Below are 27,412 nucleotides of genomic sequence, written 5' to 3'. Positions count from 1 at the left end.
ACCCGTAGCAAGGCTACGCTGCTGAGAAAAGGATCCCCACTTCCTGCCCTTGCAGGGACTATTTCACAAGGGCACCTGGTAGGTCACTCCACTTTCACTCTCCAGCTTAAATAATTTGACATTACCTGAGGTCACTTGGTTTTATACTCCCAGATTTTATTACCTTTGAATCTCCTTGCATCAGACAGGGCTTTTGACAGAAATACAAATGTATTTACAGAAAGAAAAGGCCAATTTCTATGACATTGAACTGGGAGGTATATACAAAGACCATTATACACAGAGCATAATACCATGTTCTACCTGTATAAAAAAAAACCTCTCTTTGAATGAAAGAAAACAGGAATGTATTATAACCCTCATGGTCCCACAGCTAATAAGTGGCTAAACTGGGGTTTGAACGCAGGTTGGCCGACTCTAAAATCAGCACTTTGGACAGTGTACTTTACCGAAAGTGCTAGAACGCTGTACAACACCTTGTAAGACTTCAGCGTTTCTTTAGGAAAATAAGGTTTAACTTGTGGTTGAGACATACATCAAGCACAGCAGCTGTGGCAAAGGGAACAGGTACTCTCAGTAGAGGAAAGAACCCTAAATACACAGAACACATCCGTTCATATAAAGTACAAAATATTTTAGTGTATATGCTAACATACAGGGAGTATTTCCTTTTCATTGCACACCTCAAAACAAAACAAAACAAAACAAAAAAACATTGAAAACTGGCTTGCATTCACTTTGCCTAATTAAGGCTGGGTGGTCAGGCTTGGAGGATAGGAGCTGAAGAGCTACCAGGTTTGGGGTGTCATTTGATGACAGTACTGCCCTGTCTCTCCCACATGCCCACTAAGTAGGAAACTATGTGAGGATGCTGCCCCCTCCTGGCAGTGTGAGGAGAACAACCTAACAAAGACCAGACTTTCTCACCCTCTCCCCAGTTTTATAACATTGGCCATGCATCTTACACACTGGTGTGCTTTCTACACTGGCAAATACCACAAGCAGATTCATGGTAACCATCTGGAGCTATTCACTTGCACTCTGATGTGTCCTTGAGAATGAACAAGAGAGGAAACATAACTGCTCTCAAATCAGAAGGACGGGGTATGTATGAGATCCGTCATGTACTTTCATAGCGGGAAAAGGCTAAAAATTCTTACACAGGAAACTAAATCAACCTACTCTTGCCTACAACTGCTTTCTCATTTGCATTCCTGAGTTCTCTCCACCTTTTATTTCAGAGACATACAGCATGGTTTAGCACCAAACAGAGATGGCTTGGGTATGAGACAAAATCATCACTGAATCCTGATGTCACTTCTTACTATCTGGAGACCCTGGGCAGGTTATTTAACCTCAGTATTTTCAGATAGAAAGTAAGGGACCAACCATCTATTTCACCAGGTAGTTGTGAAGACTGAAAAAGGAAAAGTATGCCAAACACCAGGAGAGGCTCTGGTGATAGACAAGATAACAGGTAGACAAATTTCTAGTTCTTCTCTCCCTCCCCCTCCCCCAATAGGGCTGGTAATCCACAAAGAGGGCTTAAACCTCTGCTACTCTCTCTTTTCCTTCAAAGCCTTACAAAAAAATGTCAGAAATGGCCAAAACACAGAAGCTAGACGTAAAATGCAATGACCAAGATGGGTGTGGTGAAAGCAGTCAGTGTGTAGACTCGCTTTTATGGCACCATCTTAATGGGGAATATTTTAGGACTGGACCCTGCAAAAATGGCCCAGGGGGACTAATGAAGGAATTTAAGCTGCTAATACCGTAGAAGGTAACGACGGGCGAGAGTGGAGGCGCAGGAGGAGGGGGGACAGGTTTATATACAGAGACTGACACCTTCATTTTCACAGTGATTAAATATGTCGTACAAAAATAAAACCTGATTATAAAGAAAAATGGCAGACATTCTGCCACTGTACTCTGTAAATAATATTGTTTCAGTAACCAATATCATTTCTTGTAACTCACCCTAAAGCATTTGCAATAAATATACGACAGTTATGACAAAAAGGCAGGGGGTAACAGTAGTAGCTGAGTGACCCAAATGCTTTGCTCATTTGTTCAGTACCCATTCATTCAACTCCTATTAGGAAAAGAGATAAGAAAGCCCTGGAAGCTGACCTCCTGTTATTTGGGGCGCAGTGGAGAAGAGAGATAAACTAGGAGAGGAGTTGGAATTTGCTCTCTGAAAAGAAGCAGAGGTGTGAACACAGTACACTTCTAGCAGTGAGAAGAGAGGGGTCAAAGACTGCCAGGTACTCCCCAATCCTCAACTTTCTCACGGCACTACTAATATTCCAGAACATCTTTATTTCCTCAAGCTGAACTCCTTAGAAAAGGAAAAGATGGATAGAAATTCCCTATCTAAAATGACGAAACTCATTGAAGAAACAGAGGTATGTATCTTGAGGATGATTTCTTTTATGACACCAAACACACTCCCAATAAAAGAAAAAACAGATATCATTAAAATTAAAAACCTGTATGCTTCAAAAGACATGATCAAGAAAGTGAAAAGGCAATTCACAGAAAGGGAGAAAAACTGTGCAAGTCATATACCTGATAAGGAACTTAATCCAGAATATATACAGAACGAAAAGAGAAACAACCTAACTAAAATTGGGCAGAGGATATGACTAGGTCTCCAACGAAGATATACAAATGACCAATAAGCCCAGGAAGATGCTCAATATCATTACCCACCAAGGAAATGCAAATCAAAACCACAATGTCCACCTCACACCCACTAGAACGACTATCATCAGAAAGACAAATAATATCAAGTGTTGAGAAAGATGTGGAAAAATTAGAAACCTCAGAAGCTGCTGGTGAGAATAAAACTGAGTGTGAACACCTTGAAAAATCTTGACATTTCTCAAAGTGTTTAACATGGAGTTACCATGTGATCCAATAATTCAACTCCTAGGTATACAGCCAAGAGAAATAAAAGCATGTTTACACAAAGCCTTTACACAAACGTTCATATGCAACATCATTCCTAATAACCAAAAGGAGGAAGCAACTGCAATGCTCATCAACTGACACATAATAAATTAAATGTGATTGGGGCGCCTAGATGGCACAGTTGGTTGGGCACCCAACTCTTGGTTTTGGCTCAGGTTGTGATCTCAGGGTTGACAGATCAAGTCCCAGGTCAGGCTCTGCACTCAGCCTGAAGTCTGCTTGAGATTCTCTCCCTCTCCCTCTGCCCCTCCTGCTCATGCTCTCTCTCTCTCAAATAAAAAAAAAATAAATCTTTTAAATTTTTAATTAATTAAATGTGGTATTGCATATGTAAATATGTGCTGAGTAGTCTTTTCACTTTACTGGTTCCTAGCACTCTGTGACGAGAAACTCTATCCATAAAGTTTTTAAAAATAAAATCATCAAAATCTTGTTTCCAATGACAATTGTTGCTATCATTTGCGCAATGCTTCAGAAGTTACAAACACACGCGCGTACCCTCTCTTCTGATGTGTAACACCTTTGTAAGGGAAGAGTGTATAAAATCATCACCACTTCCCATGGCAAAAAATAAGGACACAAATCATTCCGAAAGAGATCCCAGTGGCTTACCCAAAAAAGGACAATTACCTGAACTCTAAACCTTTGAGAAAAATGAGTCTACCTAACACTTGCTATAACTCAAGAAAGACAGTGGGGGCTCATGAGACCCAAGGGCAGAGATAATGAACATTTAGACCTTAGGGAACTGATGCTCAGAAGCTATGAGGAGAGAAGCCACTCTCTCGGGGATGCAAGGGTGTGTTATTTTGGTCGTTCAAAGAGCCAATCTTCACTACCTTAATGGAATCAGATACCTATCTAGCCTAAGGAATGAACTCCTAAAGGAACGAAAAGACACTTTTCCAAGGAAAAATGCTTAATAAATTACTGTTGAAACTTGAGAAAGAAAATAAATGGCCGAAGATTTTGGTGAAATAAAGCCAAGTACATCTTCAGCCTGGGATTTGATCGTTGATAAAGCATATGAAAGTCACAATCACCACATTGGGTAAAATAAGTATGTGATGTTACTGTACTCACTCTACATTTTTATTTAAAAGAGAACCTATTATCAGTTTGGATTGTACGGATAAACTGGAATGTAAGCCCCTAGGAAAGTTTGAGGGATTTATGTCGCTAGCAGCCTTGGATTCTGAATCTTTCAACAGCCATGTCCAATCATCAGATATCTAGAGATTTACTTTATTGTTTTGTCCTTCACCTACAAAAAAAATGATATTTATCAGAAACTCTAATAGCAAATGAAAGAGCAGCAAAGATCAATAGGTTAATATTTATAAACTACAATTCAGGTGATAAGAAGTCTGCAAATGCATAAAATAAACATTATGCTAAGGACAGACTATTGATCATAAAAAAATTACTTTGCTCCAAGGTGACACCCTTCATTTGTTCTGTAGGCAGCGTGTTGATTAGTCTCAGGTAGATATTAAGTAATAGCAGTAATTATCATTTAATAACCCCACGACTAATGCAGAGAGAAGTCTCAATATGTTTTCTATAGGAATTATTTTTATTATCAAAAATTTATATCTGACATATGAAAGAAGAAAATCTCTCATAGCGCTCTGTCAGATATCTAAGCAGATACTGAAATGGCATAATAAACTCTCCCACTTCAGCGTTTCACTAGAATCCTTATAAATAAAACCGATTTTGAAAATTTAAAAAACCTGTATGATCACAATTTTAATAAAAGCATATTTATCAACAGAGGTATAGAAAATATCTGAAAAGATATTCACCAAAATTCTAACAGTATTTTATTTACATGTGAGGGAGTATGCTGATTTTTACCTAAATCACTGTGGTTATCTATATTTCTGAATTCTCTGCAACAGCCACGTCCTGCTTTTAGAATTAGGTTAAACCACAACAACAAAAATTCGAATAAAGTCGTAAAAATGATATGAATAAAAATCTGCTTCATGGAAAGCAGGAAGAAGAATTTTAAAACAAGAAATACAAATACACAAAATTATAACTAGGGTTTCAAAAATGTCCTTACATTTTGGCCCAAAACTCTAATAATCCCTCCTAGGGAAATAATTCTAAATGTGGACCAATAGTTATGCATGGTATGTTTACCGAATCATTTTTTGTAATATATTTTTTAAATCCTTAATTATACAGGAGAAGGCCTAACTAAATTACGGTTCAATCACTTAATGGAATGTTATTCAGCCACTACACACGATATCCATCAAGGATTACTGATGACATATGGAAGTGATAGGAAACTGAACACAGAGTTTCATCTCAACTGTCAAGAACAGAGTTCACAGAATTAGCAGCAAAGAGAGAGGCTAACCAGTAGCAGTGTCTGCCTGCGGAGGCTGGGAATGCAGGTACTTTCTTGTGGTCTCCTGTGTGGTTACTTGGCTTCTTCGCCTCTGCTCTCTAGAGTTTCCATCAAAGGCCCACACCAGATGGAGCAGCAGAGAGAAATCTTGTTAAAAAGTGGAAAGAGAACGTGCATAAGGTCAAAGTACCAAAAGCAGAACCAAATGTTGCAGATAAGTGTTCAGATCTGGGGAGGAGATTTTTAGGAGAGATTTGAAGAATTTAACCTGACAAGTGTTATTTTGTGGTTTATTACACGTGTGCACTACCAAGTCAACACTGCCAAGGACTTTGTGAAGACGCTTTTGACCGTCTTCCCCTTGGTTTCTCGGCAAGGAAGGGAAAGAACACAAGTGAGAAATATGGCTCCAGGAGGCCAAGTGCACACAAAGCCCCTGAGCCAGACGGGGTTACAACGCACAACCCGAAAGATCGAAAGATCATGTTCATCCAACCAAGGCCCCTTGGCTTCCTGTGTTTGGCCAGGCTGTTATTTTCCCAGCAATCTCTTTTAAGAGGGAGGTAATTCCTTCTGAGATGTAAACCGAGTGGAAACAAAAGGCTGTTAGATAAGCATTAGTGGAGGGGAAAGGGGACAGAGCCATCAACCACCGGTGTACGGATATGCTCTGCTAGGCTCAGGGATATCAGGGAATGACGCAGAGCCACAGGCCACGACTCAGGGTGGCCCCTGCGGGACTGGGAGCTTAAAGAACCAACACTCTTGGTAACCAACAGCCTTATGCAGTATATCCATGCCCAGGACTAAAAATAGGGTAGTACTATATATACAGTGTTGCATCACTAGGAAACACTAACATAGGACTAGCAAATGGTCTTCTATAGGAAGAGTATTAATTATGTTTCCCAGCTCTTACAAATAAATCGGAGAGTTCTGGTGTTACAGGCTACCTGATTTTCTCTAGCCATCACTTTGGTTCCTGCTGGTGGATGGGCGCACACAGGGACATGTGTGCACACACTTAATGTGCATGCATAAACACATAAGTCTAGTACCTTGTTCTGCTCAGAAGAACCTGCCTTGGGTACTCAACACAGTTCTAGTCCAAGATGCCCATAAGAAGTCCTAGAGCGTCCTCATGGGCACGCAGAGTAAAAAGACTAAGAGCATATGCACCAAAAGGCCATCTTTATACTTCCAAAGGGAAATCTCAGCCATATGCCTATCCAATGATCAAGCGTAAGGGACTGTGCTGGGTACAAAGGATGCTATGGTGAGCAAAACAGGAAAGGGTTTATCCCTCTAGGGAGACATCAGACTGGCAAAACAGGTGAAAATAATGGGGGTGACAGGTGCTGAAACAGGAGAAGGTCCTGGACCTCCCATCAGACTCACCTTCTCTAGTCTAAGAATGTAACACATCCCACCAGAATCACAACTGGACTGAGAACTGGAGAGGAGAGAAGAAGAGCGTTTAAGGGGAGGTAATACCATGTACGAAGGTCCAGATGGACGAGGAATTCACTAAGCACCAAGTTCCATGAAGGTCTTGGCTTCTGCCTGGTTCATCTTTGTGACTAGGGTGCCTTAATTATAATAAATGCTTGTGAATATTGGTTGCATAAAAAAAATGAGCCAATTCATGAGTTCCTTATTACTCTATATGCCCCTATTCCATTGCCTGATCCATTACTATCAAAGAACTCTGCAGGTGCCCAATGGGGTGCCATCTTTCAGTGATCCACTCCTGCTAGACAGCTGAAATCCAGGGCCACGCCTCCTCCCATGCCTTGGATAGCTAGTATGGGTGCTCAGCCAAGCCCAGCCAGCTGGAGGCGGGTCTCCCTTCAATGAACAAAAATTGTTGGGCTTTTCAATGCTTTCCCCAAGTAGGGGAGGAATGTGCTTCTTAATGCAGCTTTCCTATCAGTGAGGGCTGCCGCGGCTCTTCCCCTAACAGACCTGGTCCCAAATATGCTGTTTGTGGTAGATTCCGCTCCCAGAACAAGAGCTAAACTGCAGTGATCTCCTTCCTCCTGTTCTCCATTCTCCAGACTGTCCTCTTTCCCCCTCTGCTCACAAGTGACAAGGAATGGCTGCAGTGTGGGAGAGTCCTTCCTGGGAGCCAAGAAGGAACATATATGACATTTCAGAGAGCCATATAAAGGGCTGGATGGTCAAGAGAAACAAAATCACAATTGCTACTATCAGGTTCTGTGAGCAATAGGAGGCAGAGAATTAAAGCCAATTTCTGAATTTCCAAAAAGTTAGGTAGGTGAGCACTCAAGACCTTGGTCATCAAAGCGCTTGCTTTCCTTCATTGCTCTTAGTTCTAGAGCAAGGTGAAATCAGTGTGGTAAAGAGAAAGCATCTCCGAGTGGAAAAGGCTCCAAATCTGGAGGAAGAAGAGGCGAAGGGCAAAGAAAACCCAGAAACAAAATTGATGAAATTCAAATGACTGAAAAACTTGGAGGGAGCAGGCAGCAGTGAAACAAGTAAGGCCTCTCTGTTTAACCTGAACTGTATCCAGAGAGTGAGACCTTTCATCTGGCATTTTCCTTCTTCCGTAAATAGCCAGACAGCACAGCCTAGAGGCAGAGGAGGAGACTGGAGTCAGGCAGCAGTGATACTCAACACTGGTGCTGCCGCTTGCTGGCCCTGAGTGTTTGGAAGCACCTCTGTTTTCAAGAACAAGCAAGCACTCCTCTACTTTCTACCCATGGACAAGGATGTGGACTTGCTCTTGCTGGGTTTGATTTCAGAACCAGCAAAGTCAATGGTCTGTACACATTCCCTTAAAGAGAAGCAAGCAGAGGGGTGCCCAGGGGGCTCAGTCGGTTAAGCATCTGCCTTCAGCTCAGGTCATGATCCCAGGGTCCTGGATCAAGCACTGAATCGGGCTCCTTGCTCAGCGGGAAGTCTGCTTCTCCCTCTCCCTCTGCCACTACCCCTGCTTATGCTCACTCTCTCTTACTCTCTCTCAAATAAATAAATAAAATCTTAAAAAAGAGAGAGAGAGAGAAAAGCAAGCAGACAGTTGGTGTGCAGTCTTAATTCGTGGTGATGTTCTGAGAATGAAAAGGCCACAGTGAGACAAGCATTTGGTGGGTTTCTCAGCCGTGGCAGGACTCGATGGGCGTAGAGAATGTCTCAGCTTTGCACACCCACTCAGTGCTCCTAGAGGCCAGAAAAAGAGTCATGCTGAGATACGATACATTCACCCACTTCTCCAACTCCCTTCCACTGTGGTCTGTTTCTTTGGCTAAACAACTCAACGAGTTACAATACGTTTGCAAGAGTGTCCTTTTCCTGCCAAAACAATGCAGTCCCCTTGGCAGGTTTTTAAGTTCCTAAAGCTAAAAAGCCTCGTTTTCTTCATTTCCAAAAGAGGAAGATGAGTCACTGTGCCTTGTGCTTTGCAGAGATGCAATGAAATACTGCATGAGAGCCATCTGACCCTGCCCCAGGACGTGCCCCCAAAATGCTGCAGTGGTGGGGGGTGGCTGCTGTGGTTGTTTTGTTACTGATAAAAAAAAAAAACCAGTGGAAACCCCAATAGGCCACTTAAAAATGGTATTATTCTCAGCAGATGATCAGTTTGGTAAACATTTTGAAAGGATGGGGCAAGAATAATAAGAAAGCAAAAAAGTTAATGAACACCTGTCACCCTTTTAACTATGTGATCTCCAGAACCATCTCAAGAGTGGGAGTATTTTCTCGCTGGAGAGTCTGGAGGTTTGCAGGAGTCCACCAGAGAATTCCTCCTGCCCCCGCTTCTCTCCCCTTCAGAATGAACAAGGACAGGAAGTGTGCCAAGATGCCTGCACCAGGACAGTTTTTATATAACCACATTATTCTCAAATTGGTTCTTGTCCCTTCCCATTGGAAAGGTTTTGACAGTCTTCCTACACATACAAAATGCCATCCCCAGAATTAGAATCCCACGCCACGAAGCCAGTTCCTGGTGTATAAATTACTTCCTTCCAGACATGAAACAGGTCTGGATGGTGTGCGCACACCTCCTCTCCCAAGGTCACATCACACCGAATTCAGAGCCATGAGACACAATGACAATTGGTGACCATTTGGGAAAAAAAGGAAAAGAAAAAAATAAAGTCTCCGGAAAAAAAGAATAAAAATAGAAGGCACACTAACTCCATGGGGAGCTGATCCATGGCTGTCAAAGGAAGGTCAACAGCAAAGAGGCAACTGTACCAGGGGTCTCTGGACTGACCATTTCTTCACCCTCTTGCCTGCACCCCAGAAAAGCCAGGACTGTTCTCAAGGGTGCTCTGAGAGGATCCCACCAGGGGCAAAACCACCAGGAGAGGCAACGAGAGCAAAGCACGAGGGGAAGAGGTGCTGGATGTTTGCAACAACTCATCCTAGATGCCAGAACCCCATAACTGCTCATTCTATTCTAGACTCTGATCTAACGCTCTGGTTCTAGTACTGTCCAGCCTGAGCTCAAGGAGCTCCAAATGGTTCTCTGGGCTGGAGTCAGCCAACTGAAGAGTGCTTCCTGCTGTGGAGAACAGAAGTTTTTATTTACATTGTGGTTTTCAGCCCTCCTTGCCTTTGGAAATTCTCACAGAAGTAGACTGCTGTGACAGACTGGATCCATGAGGACATACTTAGCCACGGACCTGTGGGCTAGCTCCTGAGCAGCACAAAGGCAGAGGAAAAAGAATCACCTCTTCATTAAAGAGGTTCTTCGAAGGGTATAAAATTCATGCCCTGATAAGCAGTCTTAGGAAAATCCTCTAGAATTCATGGACTTTGGGACATGTCACCCCTTAGGATTAGCTCTGCTTTTGAAGCTACATATTTCTACTCTGACCCAGCTGGTTATGGTCAAATGGAGAACTATCCCAGTCATCTAAGGAGAAAATGCAGACCCTGGACTCATTAGGGCCATCAGATGCAAATGGTTATATTAATAATCAGAATTTATTAACATGTTCTCAGTGCCAGGCAGGTTTCTAAGAACTCAACAACTATTAACTCATTATTCTCCATAGCAAGCCTGGGTAGGAACTATTATGCTGCCCATCTTACTAATGAAAATATGAAGTATAGAAAAGTTAGATCAATTGTCCAAGATCTCACAGCTGATGAGCAAGGGAGCTGGGATGCCTCCCAGAGACTGTGCTCACAAACACTGTGCTACATAGTTTCAAATAACATTGGCTTGTTTATACATCACTAAGCCTGCATCTCCCATGTACCATCCTTGCACCTATGGGTCATGCCCTTGGGCTCCAAAGTTCCATGTATAAAGAAAGGATGCCAAAGAGGTGTGCACAATACTCTAAGAGGGTAATGGCTAACACTGTTCAATAAACTGCCTCCTTCTGCCACAGTCATGTTTTAAAAGGGACAAAGTTCTTGTGGGTTTTAAGCTAAAAATGGAAGGTGAAATGTTTTGGCTGGGGCAGGATTCTTCTGAACCTTTTTAAAATTACCCAACTAGGGGCACCTGGGTGGCTCAGTCGGTTAAGTGTACGACTCGATTTCAGCTCAGGTCATGATCTCACAGTGGTGAGATTGAGTCTCACATCTGGCTCTGCATTGGACATGGAGCCTGCTTAAGATTCTCTCTCTCCCTCTCCCTCTGCTCCCCCTCTCCCGCTCAAGTTTGTTCTCTCTCTCTCTCTAAAGTAAAATAAAATAACCCCACTAAATACTCTACCTTCTCAAGCACATCTGAATTGTTCCTTATAAAGACATCTTCAGCCTGGATAGCAACGAATACACATCCCTTTGTTAGGAGCGCCCCCTAGTGACAGAAAACAGATTCAACTCTAACAGAAGCTCTAAATGGCCCTAGGATACAATGGGTGCTGAACAGGAAAGGAGCTGGGAAAAGAGGGAGCAGGGGAAACCTGTCTCCTCACAGTTTTCGGTAGTCATCCCTATAAAATTTTGCCTAGAGTTAAAATAAATTACAGTAAAAAATACAAGAGGAAGATGAAGCTCAAATACTATCATGACAAAGAATCATAGTTCATTTGTTTTAAAAAGTTTTCTTTTAAAATATTTCCTTTAAAATATCAAAGCATTCCCCAAGTATAATTATTCATGTGTCCCTTGTCCGGGAGTAAGGACAGATGTACTTTTCACCATCTTCAGGGGGCATCCACAGCAGGTAAGGTAAATGCTGGATGTTTGGGGGCTGATTCTGAGATGAATCTGAGATACCCCCAGCTCCACTGCCCCTCCTGCCCCCTGCTAGTGTGGGGATGAGGGGAATAGCATGGCACAGATGTAAATCACTGACCTGATGGAAAGGGGGGGGGCGACACATGCCCCACGGCAAGAGAAGGGCAGAGGAAAAGAGGGTCCACCCTCCCATAGTGAGAGCTCATGCTGGGGCTGCCCCTGCAAGCCACCCTGCACCAGTTTCAACTTTCCTTCCCCAATCAAGCCGGAGAGCAAAGCAAGATCAGGGAAGAAAAGATCTGCAAGTATTCTGCATGGAACTTCTTGACTATCTCTCTACATCACTAGGAAGTGTGATAACGCCCACCTGAGAGAGAGTTGGCCCCACGAGGCTGCACCAACCTGAAGAGCCCACCTTGCAGGAGCTCTGTCCCAGTAATCTGCTCTGCTGGGTTCACTGATGGGAAATACAAACCAATACCTGATCTTCCTGGGCTCTGCCAGAGAGATCCTTCCTGAGCTGGCATTTCCTCTTCTACATATACAACAACACCAAAGCTATGGTCTCTGCACTTAAAACCAAAGGTGAAGACAGTGTGTGCCATGTTCTATAGCATTTAACCAAAAACATCCAGGGAAGACACCGCTGAGCCGACCCTAGACATGTAAGGACAGGACACTGGTGATCTTCTCTTCACCTGTAAGGAAGGAGTCCCTTGAAAGACACAACTCCCGCTCACCAGTCAAGGAAGTGAGCAACACAACTGCTTGCAACTTTTTGCCTCAACTGTTGGCAGCCTCATAGAATGCCCTCAGTTGGCTGGTTCCTTTCCAAATCCTCCTTGCTGTCTGTTGGTGTGAGGAAGGCAAAGGCAGAGATAAAAGCAAAAAATTGTCCACAAGTCTCCACGAGGCTCAAGTACTTTCTGTCATCAAGGCGGAAGTCTCAATGACATCTTTGAACATATAACTCAGAAAGTAGCTACTTAAAAGAGAAAGTCGAAAAATGATTCTATAAGATTCTACTCATGTGAGAAATGTGTATCAAGAATCAGCTCAGGGGTACCTGGGTGGCTCAGTTGGTTGAGGGTCTGACTCTCCATTTCAGCTCAGGTCATCTCAGCTCAGGGTCATGAGACTGAGCCACCTGTTGGGCTCCGTGCTTGCTGGGGAATCTGCTTCAGATTCTCTCTCTCCCTCTCCCTTTGCCCTTCTCCCCCTTGCTCACTAGAGACCTCTCTCCCTCTCTCTCAAATGAATATTTAAAAAGGAAAGGAGAGGAGAGGGGAGGGGAGGAAGAAGAGGAAAGACAAGAAAAGACAAGACAAGAGAAATGAATTCAGCTCAGACTTCCCCAACCAGCTTCTTACCCCCATCCCAACAATGCTGGTTTACTAGGACTCCACTGACCACTCCTACCCCCTCCATGTTATTGCACCACACATTTTAATTATGTGTATTTTTAACTCAAAATACATTATTTTTATTGTTCTACAGTCAATATTCATTTGGATTTTCCATTTCCAGCACATTCTTTCCTGCATGTCCGTGTGAAGACCAAAGATAATACTAGATGCACAGACTACTGGACCTCATATAAAAGACCGCCTTGACAACGTAAGGAAAAAGAACTGAGAATGAAAGTTGAATATATAGGTACTAGATAAAAGCTCACCTGCCACGAACAACAGACAAATCTCAATTAACAGGGAGGCCAGCTGGGCATCTTAGAGTGTTCCTAGTCCCTGAAAGGCCCCCACGAAGGCTAGAGACCCCCATCCACCCCAAGAAGATCCTAAGGCCCCTCTTTCAGTCCTACAACTTCACGTTCTGCAGACTGATAAGCAGAGCTGCAATGTTACTGGGTGTCCCAGCGGCTGTCTGTCCAAGTTTGGGGGCAGAGTGAGGGTGGGGGTTCTGGCTGGGAGTCCATGGCTGTGGTTTTGCGCCATCTGGTGGCTGATTCTGCTCCAGCTTCACTAATAACGAAATCTCCCAGGGGAGTGTGTGATCAGAACGCACCAGGCTGCCGTGTCCATGCAGCAGAACAGAGAAGTCCGGGTTCCAAGGAGCAGGTACACACAGTATCTGCCTGCGAATTCACCAACACGCTGGAATCTCAGTCACTGATAATCCCTCACCAACATCCCTCAGGGATCTCTCAGGTGGAAGGAATTGTCTGGGGCTGGAGAGACTGGCAAGGATTGGCCAGAGCCTCCTGGAAGAGCACCCCAGCCCACACTGGGACCTCCTGAATTCTGTATGGCTAAAACTCGGAGAGTTTCAATAAATGACAGTTTAAAAAAACAATCGTTGTCTTTTTGCTTTTATGACCTATTGTTTATGAGTCACATATTTAACTATTTGAAAGCAAAGTGCTTGGTTAGGAATACTATCCTAATTATTAAATCATTCACATGGGAAAAAAGTGAGTTACTTTTCAAAAAGCTGCTTTACCTTGTGGTTATCAGAGGTGATTTGTTGCAAAGAGGGGGAGGGATGAGGAGCACCACAAAATCAAGTAAATGTCAAAATTTACTCTCTACAATTCCCACACATGTACTCTGGATTCTTACTAACACCATCCTTGGACTCCAAGGGACTGAAACACATTCTCAGCAACAAAACCTTATGAGGAAGTCCTGTAGGGAATGATGCAGAAATATAAGCCAAGCCCACCAGAGGCAGGGTCCTCCTCTATGGACAATGATTGTGGACTGAAAATTCCCCTGATCTCAAGGACGTGGTATTTTCCGGATAGCAGCAGTTTCAAGCCAGCTTCTGACTTCAAACAAATGAATCAAATCCCAGTAGGTTGTCATGCACCCCTGTGACCATCCTGAGCAGTGTGCCAAGTGCAGGGCAAATGCCCTGTTACACCTCACACATCTGTCTGCTAGTCAGCGGTGGGCTTTCTCTTCCCCGCTTAGCACATACAGGCCATGGGGCTAGGAGGGAATGAGCCTAGGACTGCCTAGGATTCTCCTCTCCAGGGCTTACCCCTGATTGAAAACTCCCCAAGCACTCAAAGTACAGTCCATTCTGCTTCCCCCACACACACACACCCGGCAGCTATGTTCTATGACATCATTACAAATCCTGAGATAACGAATACAAAGCCATTGCTTCTGAGGGGAGATACAGGGTGAGGTGACTTCCGGTCTCTGGTCTCAAGACTTTCTCAATCAGTCGATACATAACCTTTTTTATCTATTTTTTTATCTATTTAATATATATTGTTGGTTCATTAGCATTGAACTCACAGCAACGATGCTGTAACTCATGCCTGACCTGAGTTTACCTAACACGCGTATTTCCCCCATAAGGCACATCACGGCACTTACGAACACCAAGCAGCACTTTAGAACTCTGCTTGGGGACCACTTTAAACAGCAACACCTCCAACACAAAGCGCAAATTTCAAAAATCAAGGCCCTGGCTAGACTATGAAAAGGACTCCCGTTTACAGTAGGAGAGCTGAAACAAGAAAGCAGAGAGCCCCTTGCTTTGACCTCATGTCGGCAAATGACCATGAAACCACCATGAGCTTTCAAATAAATTTTGGGCTTACAAATAAATTTTAGCAAATAGCTGGATTTGCAAATATGGAATCCATGCACCGTGAGGATGGAGGATTGACAGAATATTTCAAAACCTATTGAATTTAAAATTCTCTATAATCTGTCATTTGCAAAAGCCAACTCTACTTCTCTCCCCGTGCAACCTAAATGTCAGCTGGAAACACATGTTTGCAGTGTCCCAAGCACAGATCACTCTTTCATCAGTAACTCATACTTACAAACCACGCATTTTCTCGCGATCCTGCTGGCACAGTTACAACTTTCATACACCTCCCAACACTGCCTGTCACAGGGTCATGGGACACAGTGCGATGCTTCAATAATAATATCAATAGTAATTATAACATCAGCATAACTGCATCTGAATTCCTAGTCTGCTTACTGTGTGCCAGGCACTGTTCTGTATGATTTACAAGTATTTACTAATTTAACTTATGTAACAAATTTATTGACGGAGAGAACTCTTATATCCCCAGATTAAAGATAAGGAAACTAAGACACGAAAATGTCAACTAATCTGCCCAAGTCATCAGCAGGTGCGCGGGAGAGCCAGGAATCAACCCTGGGCAGCCTGAATTTGGAGCCCAAGTTTAATCCCCAAGTCACACTCCCAGTTACAGTAGAATTCTAGCCACATTTAGACCAGGAAGCTTCCTGCTGTGTTAGGGAAACAGGGATGGGGATGGGGATGGAGATGGAGATGGAGGAAGACATAGATAAATATGCATCTCACTTCATTCCCTGCCATCTGTATTTGAGAAAAAATATATTAAAATGACACCAAGCACTGCATATGCAATTACATATAATTATACTTGTGCAAAGATGCATAATTATCTTCTATCATCTGGGAAGTAGAAAATCCTCTAAAAATTTTAACATGAATCTGTATTAGTCATTTTTTAAATTTTTTTGTATTCTCTGATCCTTTGATATCTTGGGTCCTTGCTAGGATTGGAGGAACTGCCCTTCCCAGGGTTAGCTAACTCATAACTCCTAGAGATAGGAAGCATGCGTTTCATATGCAAACTCGCCAATCCAGATCCCAGACCCCAACAGATCTCCTTTATCAGGGTTTTGCACTCTGGGCCACTGTCCCCCAGCCCTCCTCAGCCCTCGTCACCACAAGGCTGACAGCTAGGGGCAGCCCCTATGCTCCAAAGTCCCTTGAGATTATTCAAACCGGCCAATCCTAAACCTGCTTACACTATCTTGCCTTGCTTTTTGCGTGGAAACCACAACAAAGGCTCTTGTCCACATTACCCCCTCACTCCCTCTGCCTCCTGACCCTACCCCAGTGCTTGTCCATGTGCCCTGTGTGGTGTGGCACGCTCCCTCTCTTGAGAACTATGAGTAAATATATTATCTTTTCTCCAGGTGGGGTGCTGGCCTCCCCATACCAAAACACAATCAAACCTATGCTTTAAAAGAGAATCTTAATTCTTAAGTTATCTTTCTCTCATGACCTTTTTTCACTTCCACATTTTAGTCACTTTTCTCTTTTAAGACAATCTGAAAATGTTAGAGGAAATATTTATCAAAACCTCTCATATTAAAATATATTGTTCAGAAACTATTTGTTTTAAAAATGAGTTCATTGGAGCGTCTGAGTGGCTCAGTCAGTCAAATGTCCGACTTTTGATCACCGCTCAGGTCTCGAGCTTCTTAGCTCTGGTCTCGAGCTCAGGGTCGGGAGTTCAAGCCCTGCGTTGGGCTCCACCCCAGTGTGAAGCCTACTAAATTCATTTGTTCGTCCATTCATTCATTCATTCATCCATTCATTCATTCATTCATTCATTCATTTAAGATGAGTTTATTTGGGGCCCAGTCAAGCTAAAAGAATGGGAAAGAAAAGGCATTTAGGAAAAAAACCAGCCTTGTCCAACTTCAATGTCTCTTCAACGCCTGCCTTGGTTCAAGAGAGATCAGAAAAATGAACTACAGGTATGTCCTTTGTAAATACTGTCCAGTAGATTGGACGAAGGTAAAATTCACAAATAGAGAAGCTACCAATTTGACATCAAGACAAACTCTGAAGGGTTTCTGGCCAGGAACGCAACTCTTCACAGAGTATGAAAAACATTTTGCACAGTTCTTGGTCATTATAATCAACAGGGTACAGTTTGTATCCTGGCATTTCCCTGGTTTTCAAAATAAAGCCATTCTAAGTATTGGAATCTGCCTTCCGCCACCTTGAGAAATACATGTGCCCTTGCCTTCTGACTTCCAATAAGAACAGTATAATCCCAGACAATCCTGACCCTTCCTCCCGCCTGGGCACCTACAAGTCCCTTTGGGAACTAGAGAATCATTAACTGGGAGACCTTAGAAGATTAAGCAGCTTTGTTTTAGAAGCAGCTGCTCTTCTGTGTTATGACTAACCGTAACGCGCCATTTAGCCATTTTAAATTGAGATTTCAGAATTATTTCATCAGGAAAATCTGCTCTGTTGGGAGGCTGTGCTGAGAAGGAATGTAAGGCCATCTGCCTTCTCAAAGGTGTTGTGTTTTCTTATCCTTTAACAACTGTTCTGCCTGCCTTGTTGGAGCAACTGCCCCTTCTACTGTGGAAAACTGAAAAGGCTGCCGGTGATTTCCACGATATGTGCTCTCCAAAAAGCAAGGAAGGGAAGTACTGTTTGCTGGGTACATCCTCCATTCCGGATGCTGTGCCAGGCACTACCGGATGATCTCTCATGACCTTCCAATGACCCTGAAATAGATGAGTTGTGGCACAACTGAGGAACCTAATGCCCAAACAGGTTCAACAATTGGCCCACTGGTCCAATGGCTGGTAATTAGGAAAGATAGAATTAAAATCTAGGCCCACTCGACTCCAAAAACTTGTCGTTTAACACTTCCTGGGCACTGCCTACTCGGGAGACAGAAAATGAGAAAGAAGAATCTTCATCTTACGAATTGAATTTTTCTTCAACGAGATCCAAAAGATTATCCTAACCTCAACTGCTTCTAAAGGAGGCAACAGGAAGGAGTTCATTAAGGGAATAGGCAAGTTTATTCCTCTTTCAGAAGCACAGAGAGAATTCTGCATCTGGACAGCTTACAGCATCTAGAGATTTTAGGGCTAGATGCCTGCACGCCACCAGCTTCCAGCGTTTTTGCATGATGGTCTCTAGGTGGCGCAATGAGCATGTGATTTCATTTACCGAGGCTTGTCTCTTTCTGGCGGGCTGGGCATTCAAAAGTGAAAATCTCTGCTCCTCAAAGCTGTTGGAAATTTTCCACCATTAGAAATCATTACTAACTAGTCTTTCCAATTTCTCAACTCTTCTGATGCAAGATCGTGGCCTGGAAGAAGTTTCAGGGGAAGGACTAAAATTGAAAACTAAAAAAAGAACCATGGAAAAATAAAGGAAACCAACACTCTCTTTTTGGTTTTTCTAGGCTGCAGATCTTTGCTTTATCTAAAATGACTTTTCAAGTCCTTTGAAAGGAGGCTACATATGAGCTAAGTCTTAAAACCACATCAAATTAGCTTTCAGTTAAAATATACATTGTTCTTCCTAAACTACTTGAAGCAGAACACTCAGCAGACTCTGAAAACTAAGACAGAGATATGCTCTAATACTGAACTGTGGAAGGAATGAACATCACGTTAACGCAGATGGAGCTACCACCGAGAAAAGTCACTCAGACTTTGGCTCATGAAATACCCTGATGATTTCACACAGGACCAGAACATGAAAATAAAAAGAGTGATGTTTCATACCTCCCACCCCCATTACATATATACCCTTCCTAGAGATCTGTAATAACCCCAGGAACCTGTAATAATCTGAATCCCAGCAAGTGTTCTTTCCCCAATGTCTCTTTTCTCCTCTGTCTTTCAGACACACAGCCCGAAGGAGAAATGACATTGTGCATTCTGCAATTGCCCCCGATGAGGACCCGGGGGCACCACGGATCAAGAACTAGAGTTTTGCATTTTCTACACAATTCAAATGCACTGGAAATCCAGGTAGTAGCAGAGGAAGCCAATGAAATGGGAGTAACTCGGGCATACCCTACACCCAGGCTCTCCACTGGGACAGGGTATCAGAACCAGTTGGGAACATCCTGAAGTACACATCCCTTGATCTCCTTCCAGGCCACTTTGCTATGATTGGATGGCAACAGAGATGGGGTGATATTGCGAAGCTTCCCACGTGATTCGGATAGGCCTTGCTCAACACACAAAAGTAAAACCTGGAAAGAACTGGGTGGGGAGGTAGGACATGAGCCGCATCCACGCTCCTCAGCTATATCCCTGATGCACGGGCTCTGCTAACACACAGATGGGTGACAGCAGGGCTGGGACCACCAGTTAGCCTTGACCATTGATTCACATCAAGTACAGGGAGCTCTCACCTGGTCCCTTGGCCAAGAAACTGTGCTGAAGTTTTAAAAAATAGATTCTACTAAAAAATTTAAATGGAATATCAAAATATGAGATATGATGATATAAAAATGATGTCCCAGTACCTCTGTAAAGTAAGTTGCAAAGCTGAATACAACGTCTGACAAGTATTCTTACTAGAAAAGACATATTAAGATTATCACCATAAAAACAATAACTTAACCAGATTGTTTTGGGGTTTTTTTTCAGTTTAGGAAACATGAGAGAAGTTAAAAAAAAAAAAAAATAGTCACTCTGATCCATTGGGCTAAAGTGGAAATGACTCACTGTGGAAAGCAATTTGGTAAATATCAACAACCTCAAAAAATAAATGCCATAGAAATGACAGTCCCACATATTCATCCTAATAACATGATCATGGATGCACGTAAACATCGGGTGGCAAAGACGTCAATTTTAGACTTATTGGTAATTTCAAAACATTGAATTACTCAGCAAAAGGGTTTGGTTAAATACACTGTAGTCCATCCAAAAAATGAAAAACTCCTCAGTAATGAAAAACAATACATGTTAACCAATGTGGAAACATTTCCAAAGACAATCCCCATGAAAAACAGGGTTTCCCAAATAACATACAAAGCGTGATACTGATGTACATAAAGATTAATATATTTGTGTGTGTGTGTGTGTACTAAAGAAGAGTGTCTTTGCAATCATAGAGTAATGCCTAATGATGTCTAATCACTGAAGCCAAACCTCATTTTTTGCCATTTATGATGCAGGCCAAAATGGAAACCTAATTTTACATCCTCAGAATTTGAGATTAATTAGCTCAAAGTCACGGGAGAAATGCCATGGTGATAAAGGCCAGAATGGAACCAACGTAGAAACAAAAACAACAGATTATATTCAGGAAAAGCGGTGTTCTGATTTGCAAACTGAAAAAAAGGAAATCCAGAAGCTGTCTTATTAATGTCCATAACAAGACAAAACTTTTAGGAAAGTACAAATTGCATAAATCTCATCGTGAATACATTTCAGGAGACTCTCAATTTGATTTTGATATGAAATCCACATATATAAGTGATCCAAGCACTAACCCAATAATAAGATCCATCCCACAGCTGCCATCACCCATTTATTTCAGATAGAACCTAAGCATCTTGTGATGTAGATTTAATGAAATCTACATGCATTCTGGGCTAACTACACTTAATCAGACCTGAATAAACAAACTCAGTATTAGTCACACTTGTGCAAGTTGTTCCGCTGCACTGCAGCCAGAAGAGATTTTCATGTGATCCTGTTTAAACCAGCTAAACATCTGGAAAATGTGGAAACTATTCTGTGAGGCGCAAGAGGACCACACGCTCGGAGGAGACATCAGTTTCTGTGGCTGAGGTCAGACCCCTGATGTTGGAAGGAGAGCACTTACTGCAGATAGCTTACTTACAATAAAGCCAAGTTTTTTATAATCCCGTGTGTACATGGACTTGCGTTTCTCCATGCTGCCACTGCTGTTATTAGGTTCAGACTCTGCATCAAAAGCAATTCTTCGAAGTTCAAATATGATGTCCCTCTGAGCCTGAAGGCGTTAGGGAGAAAAAAAAAGGGGAGGGAAGAGCTGCTTTCACTGTGTGACATTACATATACTCCCTCTTTCCGCAGGGTCTAAATGAATCACTACTTTCAGGCCAAAGAAAAACAGACAAAAGACAACCAATGTTCTAAGTTAAGGCCCTGCATAGTTCCCCTGCCACTCTCCCTGCTGGTCAGCCCTGGCTTCATTGCACGATTATGCTCACAGCCAAGTCGTTTGGAATACTTAGGTCAATTACCTGGAAGTTCTAAACGGAGTCCCAAATATGATGGAAAGATTGGATCTGGGGAAAGCCAAGTTCAAGAACCTGGGAGTTCCACACTGTCCGGAACAGAGTGAGAGGCACGTGCAGACTTCTGAACAGCATTCAAGTGACAAGGGATCCCTAACTTCACTAAGAAGTGACTACATGGAAACAAACCCTTAAAAAATGGTTAAAATGGTAAAATTTTGGTTATGTCTATTTTACCACAATAAGAAAAAATATATATAAATATATGTTTTCAATAAATAGATAAGGAAGCATTTCCAAGTGGGGAGGGCTGTTCCACATGAAGATCCATAGCCTTCCGTCACTACAAGTGGTAAGCTGACAGTCTCCTCTCTCCAGGATGATTACACTTGGCCTTGCCAAAAGTCCGGGGCATGTTGGACAGCCTCTCCAAGCCTCTCCATCATTCTTAATCGCATGGCCTCACGCCATGGACGAAGTGCTGCGGCAGTTACACACTTCGCATGTGCAGCTCACATCTGCGATAGATCAGGCCCTCACGTGCCAGTAATGAGTGTTTTCCTTTCCAAAGCTGCAGCACTGCTTAAGTTGAAAATGGGCTACAGCAGGACTCCCAGCTGTTTCCTCTCACTCTGTCCTCACACAGTAAAGTTCCCCCAAAAGCCTCTTGGATGGACACATAACCTTTCACGCACAACCACCAGAGACCTAGAGAGAATTATAAGAAACAGCCAACTGACAAAAATGCAAGCCCAGAAATCAAGTGTAACCTGGGACACGCCCCCATCCCCCACTCCCCACCACCCTACCCCCCGCAATGATCACTGGAGAATGGAAATTACTTCCTCAACCTGAACCAGTATCACACAGGGCCACCAAATGGCCCGAGCTGTCTGGGAACTTGACTCCAAAGCTATTACCATCCAAGGTATTGGGACCAAGGACCAAGATTTGTGGCCATGTGACACCAGGCTTTCTTATCCAATAAAGGAAGAATATGCATGTGTTTGATGTATAATGAAAGAACCCATTTACTTTATCCTCTGACCTAAGTTCACTTAAATTTTAAATACATTCCCCCCAAGTTCTGGGACATGTCCATTAAGCATCTGCCTTCGGCTAAGGTCATGATCTCAGGGTCCTGGGATGGGGCCTCCAGTCAGGCTTCCTGCTCAGCGGGGAGTCTGCTTCTCCCTCTGCCCCTCCCCCTGCTTGTGCTCTCTCTCTCTCAAATAAATAAATAAAATCTTAAAAATATATTTATTCCCCCCAAGTTCTAAGATGATAATAAAACAATATCATCATCTACAAATTCCTGGTTTGGGAGTAGCCCAAGAAAAGATTTTTAATAACCACCTTCTCTCCCGTATGTGCTTTTGCTGCTGTCTAGTGAGCACTCACCTGGTCCTGGGGGTCCATCTTGGTCATCATCCTGTCTTCCAGAAGGTTAAAGGTAAGCACCTGCAGCACGTACAGCTGGTGTGCCATCTCATTGTTGATGGCTCTCTGAGCTCGGATGACATGCTGAGGAGATAGTGCAGAAATTTTTTTTTTTAAAGGAAGAAAGAAGAAGCCAGCAACAATTAACTTAACACCCATCATTATGCCAAGTAAAACCCCAGAAGTCTTCACTTGGAGGCCTGGGGAAAGTAGGTTGGTGGGACCACCCTTCAGAAGAAAGGTGAGGATGCAGGTGACCTTGGAGCTTTTCTTTATATACAGGGCCCAATAAAGTTCCTGATGTTTAGGCCAGAATCCAGGTAAAGATCTATTGTGTGCAGCAGGGAGCATAAGAAAGGAAGGCACTGGAAATGCATAGGTAATTGCAGCTATATAAATCAAGAAAGTGTGCCTGACTTAAGAGTATCTTGAAGAGAGCTGTGAATTTCTACAACAGAAGACTTCCTTGCATGCAGTAGAAAAACAAATCATGCCTATGTGTTATAAGCAATTTTGCCATCATCTTACCCCACACCTGTCTCTGGCAGGTTATCCAACTTTTAAATGGGAAAAAGTTTTAGAAGCAACATAAAAAAGCAAAGTACCTATCAGGCCTGCAGTTAATTCACCGTGGAAACTATCCAGAGACCACCCATCACAACCCAATGAGTGAATTCCCGTGCATAACTTCATTTGCCTGCTAACAACTAAATGAAAAATAAAATGACCCTTCCCCTTAGAAACAGAACCAAAATGGAACAAATATAAAAGTGGCAGGGGACTAGATATGGGGGCCTTTGCCCCCACTGGAGCTGGGTCAGAAAGGAAATTGAACACTTGGGCCTAGCATATGTGCTCTTTAGCAGAGACCACGGTTGTGCCTTAAAAATGCCAAAGGATCAGTCAATGTGGTATTTTGAATGTGCTAGAACCAACTACGGTCTTGCCGTCTGAAAGAACTTTCTCGAGTCCAGACCAAACCCAGCATGCACTTGGACTCCACACCCTGGCTCTAAGTACCATGTCAAAATAGCCAGTTAAAGAGGGAGGGCTGGAAAGAAGAATGAGGAAAAGAAAAAAGTCACTGAAACAAGATAATGGGGGCGGTGGGGACGGGAAGCTAGGCAGTGAGATGGGGGTGGAATGAAACCGCACATCCTTCCATTTTCAGAACAGAATGTTAATTCAGAGTATATGTTTCATATCTGAGGTATATAGGCCATCTATTTTATTACCAATTCCAAAGTATCTGCATTCCCAAGTTTTTGCCTGAGAATGCCAGCCTTGAACTTCCAGCCATTAAGGTCTCATAGGAGAAATCCCATCGAAGCAAACTGATCTTTCATACACAGGGGCAACAGCCATTCTACCCACCCCATCTCTGGGCCTTCCAACTCTGACTGCCACACCCAGGTAAGAACCAGCGGGCTAAGACCTTAATTTAACATTTCTCACCCTTTGTCTCCCCACCTTCCTCCTCTCCCACAAATACCTTCTCCGAACTACACTCTAATATTGCACTTTCCACTTTTACTAAGAACCAGGATAAAGATTAACCATATTATGAATCCTCCTGCAGTCTCTACCCAACCATTCTTGGTCCAAGAATCTATTCAAATGCTCTACCAACACCTATTTCATATTCCAGGTCCAGGGGGAGAAGTATGTCATCCCCGAAGAACTGGGGTACCTCTTTTATCAAATAATGAAAATTACACTCATATGTTTCTTTTTATCCTTATCAGCCAGGCAGTTCAAAATCAAACTCAGTGACAAATTATAGTCATTGCTATTGGCTTTGGATTCTAGAATATTTATTGTTTGCCCTCATAAGGTTTTTAATTTTCAATAGCCTCACTGTATTGGAATGTGTGTGCACGCATGTGTGTGTGTGACTGTGAGTTTGTAGAACTCCTCTTTGAAATCACAGAAACAGAAATTGCTTCTCTGGTAAGCTGGGAATCAATCACGTGTGCTTCTTTCAGTCTTTGGTTAAAGTCAAGTAACGGGTAAGGCCTCAGGAAATCATGCCATTTGATTTATTTCTAAATATTCACCGTGTAACAGGCAGGGCTTCTTTTCCACTGACATTTCAGGTCATTTTTGCATTGCAGTTAACAAGCGGATTCCATGTACGTCTTTCCTGCCCGTCTCTTGCAGAGGGGCCCAGGGAAATGTTGGTCAGAATTTCAGGGTTTCTGACAGAGTCTGACGGGTCCCCAGTTAGCTTCCTCATTAAAAACAGTGTAAGTTCACACCAGTGCATTTTTTTAAGTCATGGAGCCCCTGATTTCCTAAATGCAAAGCTGAAGTGATGGTGAGGGGGAGCCTGGGTGGCTCAGTCAGTTAAGCATCTACCTTCGGCTCAGGTCATGATCCCGGGGTCCTGGGATCGAGCCCCACATTGGGCTCCCTGCTCAGGTGGGCGGGTCTGCTTCTCCCTCTGCCCCTCCCCCAACCTGTGAGAGCCCTCTTTCTCCCTCTCTCTCTCTCATGCTCTCTCTCAAATAAATAAGTAAAATCTTTTTAAAAAATTAAATAAAGTGATGGTGAGTGTAATAAACCTGCCCCACTGGGAGAAGTTGCCACCCCTTCCTGCCAGAATGTCTTTCTAGGGCAGTTCAGAGACTGATCCTTCCAATCATATCAGACCATTCCTGTGGGAAAGCCTTGTTTATTCCAATTCCAAAAGCACACTTCTTCCTCCTTTCTTACTACTGCTTTATCATGGAAGCAAGTCCCAGAACAAACCACAAACTGAAGCCAAAAGAGGAGCTTAATGAATGCACCAAACCGTTCCTGCCCAATGAGGAGGTCACACCGCATAGGTACTCACGGTTAAAATGATGGACCGCAGTTGCTTCTGAGCCAAAATATTCGCCATCTCCTGGTGAGGAAAAACACACCCACACAAAACCTTAGGTTAGAAAAATACATTTCAACATGGCCCCAAATGACTTTATCCTGGGGGTGCATCCTAACTGGATATCAGCAGTATTTCTTATGAAAGAATAGACTCCAACAGGCAGTAGTATTCATTCACATTGCTTTTTGAATGGTCTGTTCAGGTAACAGAGCCTTGTCCAAAAGCGAAGGCAGGAAATCTGGCACCCGCAAACTTCTCCTTTTTTAGGAATTTCCTCCTTCCAGGAAAAGGTGAGCATGGAATAAAAAGCAAATACTGTGGATAAAGGCAGTGGTTCTCCATTCAAAAGGCTCATCAGCTTTTCTTCAACTGTACATATGCAGAGAGGTTTTGCTAGGAAACATGCCTGCACCAAGGAGTCCCAATATTCAAGCACCATCACTTTAAGCCTCGAAGTCTAAGATCCATTTCATCTTAATCTATGCAAAACCGAAGAGCAAGTGGTACATACCCCTGGGCTTGAAAACAGTCTAGGCAAGTCAACTCTCTGGCACTTTAGGGAGGGACAAATATCTGAGCAGGGGATAATCTCCGGGAGTCCACACTCCGCATTGCTAGGCCTCCTTTCTATAAGTCGTATCTGGGGCTTTGGCCTGCCTAGCACAGAGGATTTGCAGGTGACTTTATTAAAACAAATGATTCAGACACTCTTTCTAAATATCGAGACAGAGATATGAAGTTGAAATTATAAAGTTGGGTACAACCTTGGTGCAAACATTCAAAAACAAAAATACTGCTCATATTCATTCAGGAAGGCACTTGAGTGTTTTTTGGCGGGGAGGGACTGGATTTTAGAGTTAGAGTTGCTACTCTTGCTGAGTAGAGAAGAAACTAGTCTACGATTCAAAACCACAACCGTGAATTCAATCATGGCGAAAATAAACTCGCAGGAAGCAAGGACAGCCCAGACACACGGGCAGGAAGTGCGAGGGGGACACGCAGGCAGGCTTGGGCAGGAGCGGAAGGTGGGGACTTACAGTCAGAGGACAATCAAGGATGTCAACACTGCTCTCTACACCAACCTAACGGCGTCATCGCCACCACAGAAAGGAAAGCAAGCAGGAGAGAAGAAGGGATGGAAATTCAGAGCGCTCTGTTAGAGGTTACAACTTGATGTTAACACCCCTGCTGACCCACTGCCTGGCAGAGAAAAGTGCACAAATACTGTGAGGTGTTTCAAGACACCTTCCAATCTGTGGAAAACAAGAACAATCATGCATTCGGAAACAAGGGAAATCGCAATCTAGAAGGAACCTATCTTTCCATGGTCCACAGGAAGTGGGGCTTGCTTCCAAATGCAAATAGAATGGTCCACTTTTTCTCCCAGACCCGATGAAAAACAAAGGGCCCAAAGGACCCTATGGCTCTTTTAATTTATTTTCTTTATAAAAACGAAATTATACCCTGTCACACAAACAAAAAGAATATTCTCCATGTCTATTTTAGCCTATTGATTTTTGAAATCTTAAAATAAGTTAAAAGGGACAATACAGTTCCAATATGTACAGCAATTGTCGTAATTATCTTTGACATTGCTTATCTTCTTCATAAGACCATGGTCACCTCAGGGGCACAAAGACTGTCCTTTTCATCTTTGTATTTCTGGGCCCACAGCACCATGTTTGGCAAAGAGTGGACAGTAAATCTTTGGTTGAAAATGAAAGAATATTTTCTACTACCCTCCTAAGGAACAGAAAAGCTTGGTCAGAGAGAAAATAGAAAAATCCTTGTGCACATCATGGATCTGTTGTTCAATATTAGAAAATGGTTTGAG

General features: G+C 43.0%; 1 protein-coding gene across 9 annotated transcripts in view; it reads right to left on the bottom strand.

The window, feature by feature from the left end:
• Window positions 1-27,412, bottom strand: part of ELMO1 (engulfment and cell motility 1) — a 527,802-nt gene that overhangs the window by 286,788 nt on the left and 213,602 nt on the right. For all 9 annotated transcript variants that reach the window (XM_045792846.2, XM_045792847.2, XM_087860896.1 and 6 more), the window contains 3 exons: window positions 25,549-25,599; window positions 22,674-22,796; window positions 20,894-21,025 (listed from right to left, as the gene is read on the bottom strand). In XM_045792846.2, the coding sequence (XP_045648802.1) occupies window positions 20,894-21,025; window positions 22,674-22,796; window positions 25,549-25,599 (306 nt within the window). The remainder of the gene's footprint in view (window positions 1-20,893; window positions 21,026-22,673; window positions 22,797-25,548; window positions 25,600-27,412) is intronic.

This window comes from Ursus americanus, chromosome 3 (genome assembly GCF_024610735.1).
Source record: "Ursus americanus isolate L20-20 chromosome 3, mUrsAme1.1.p, whole genome shotgun sequence".
Lineage (NCBI taxonomy): Eukaryota > Metazoa > Chordata > Mammalia > Carnivora > Ursidae > Ursus > Ursus americanus.
The sequence above is the reverse complement of the archived record's forward strand: the minus strand, read 5'-3'. Positions and strand labels throughout refer to the sequence as shown.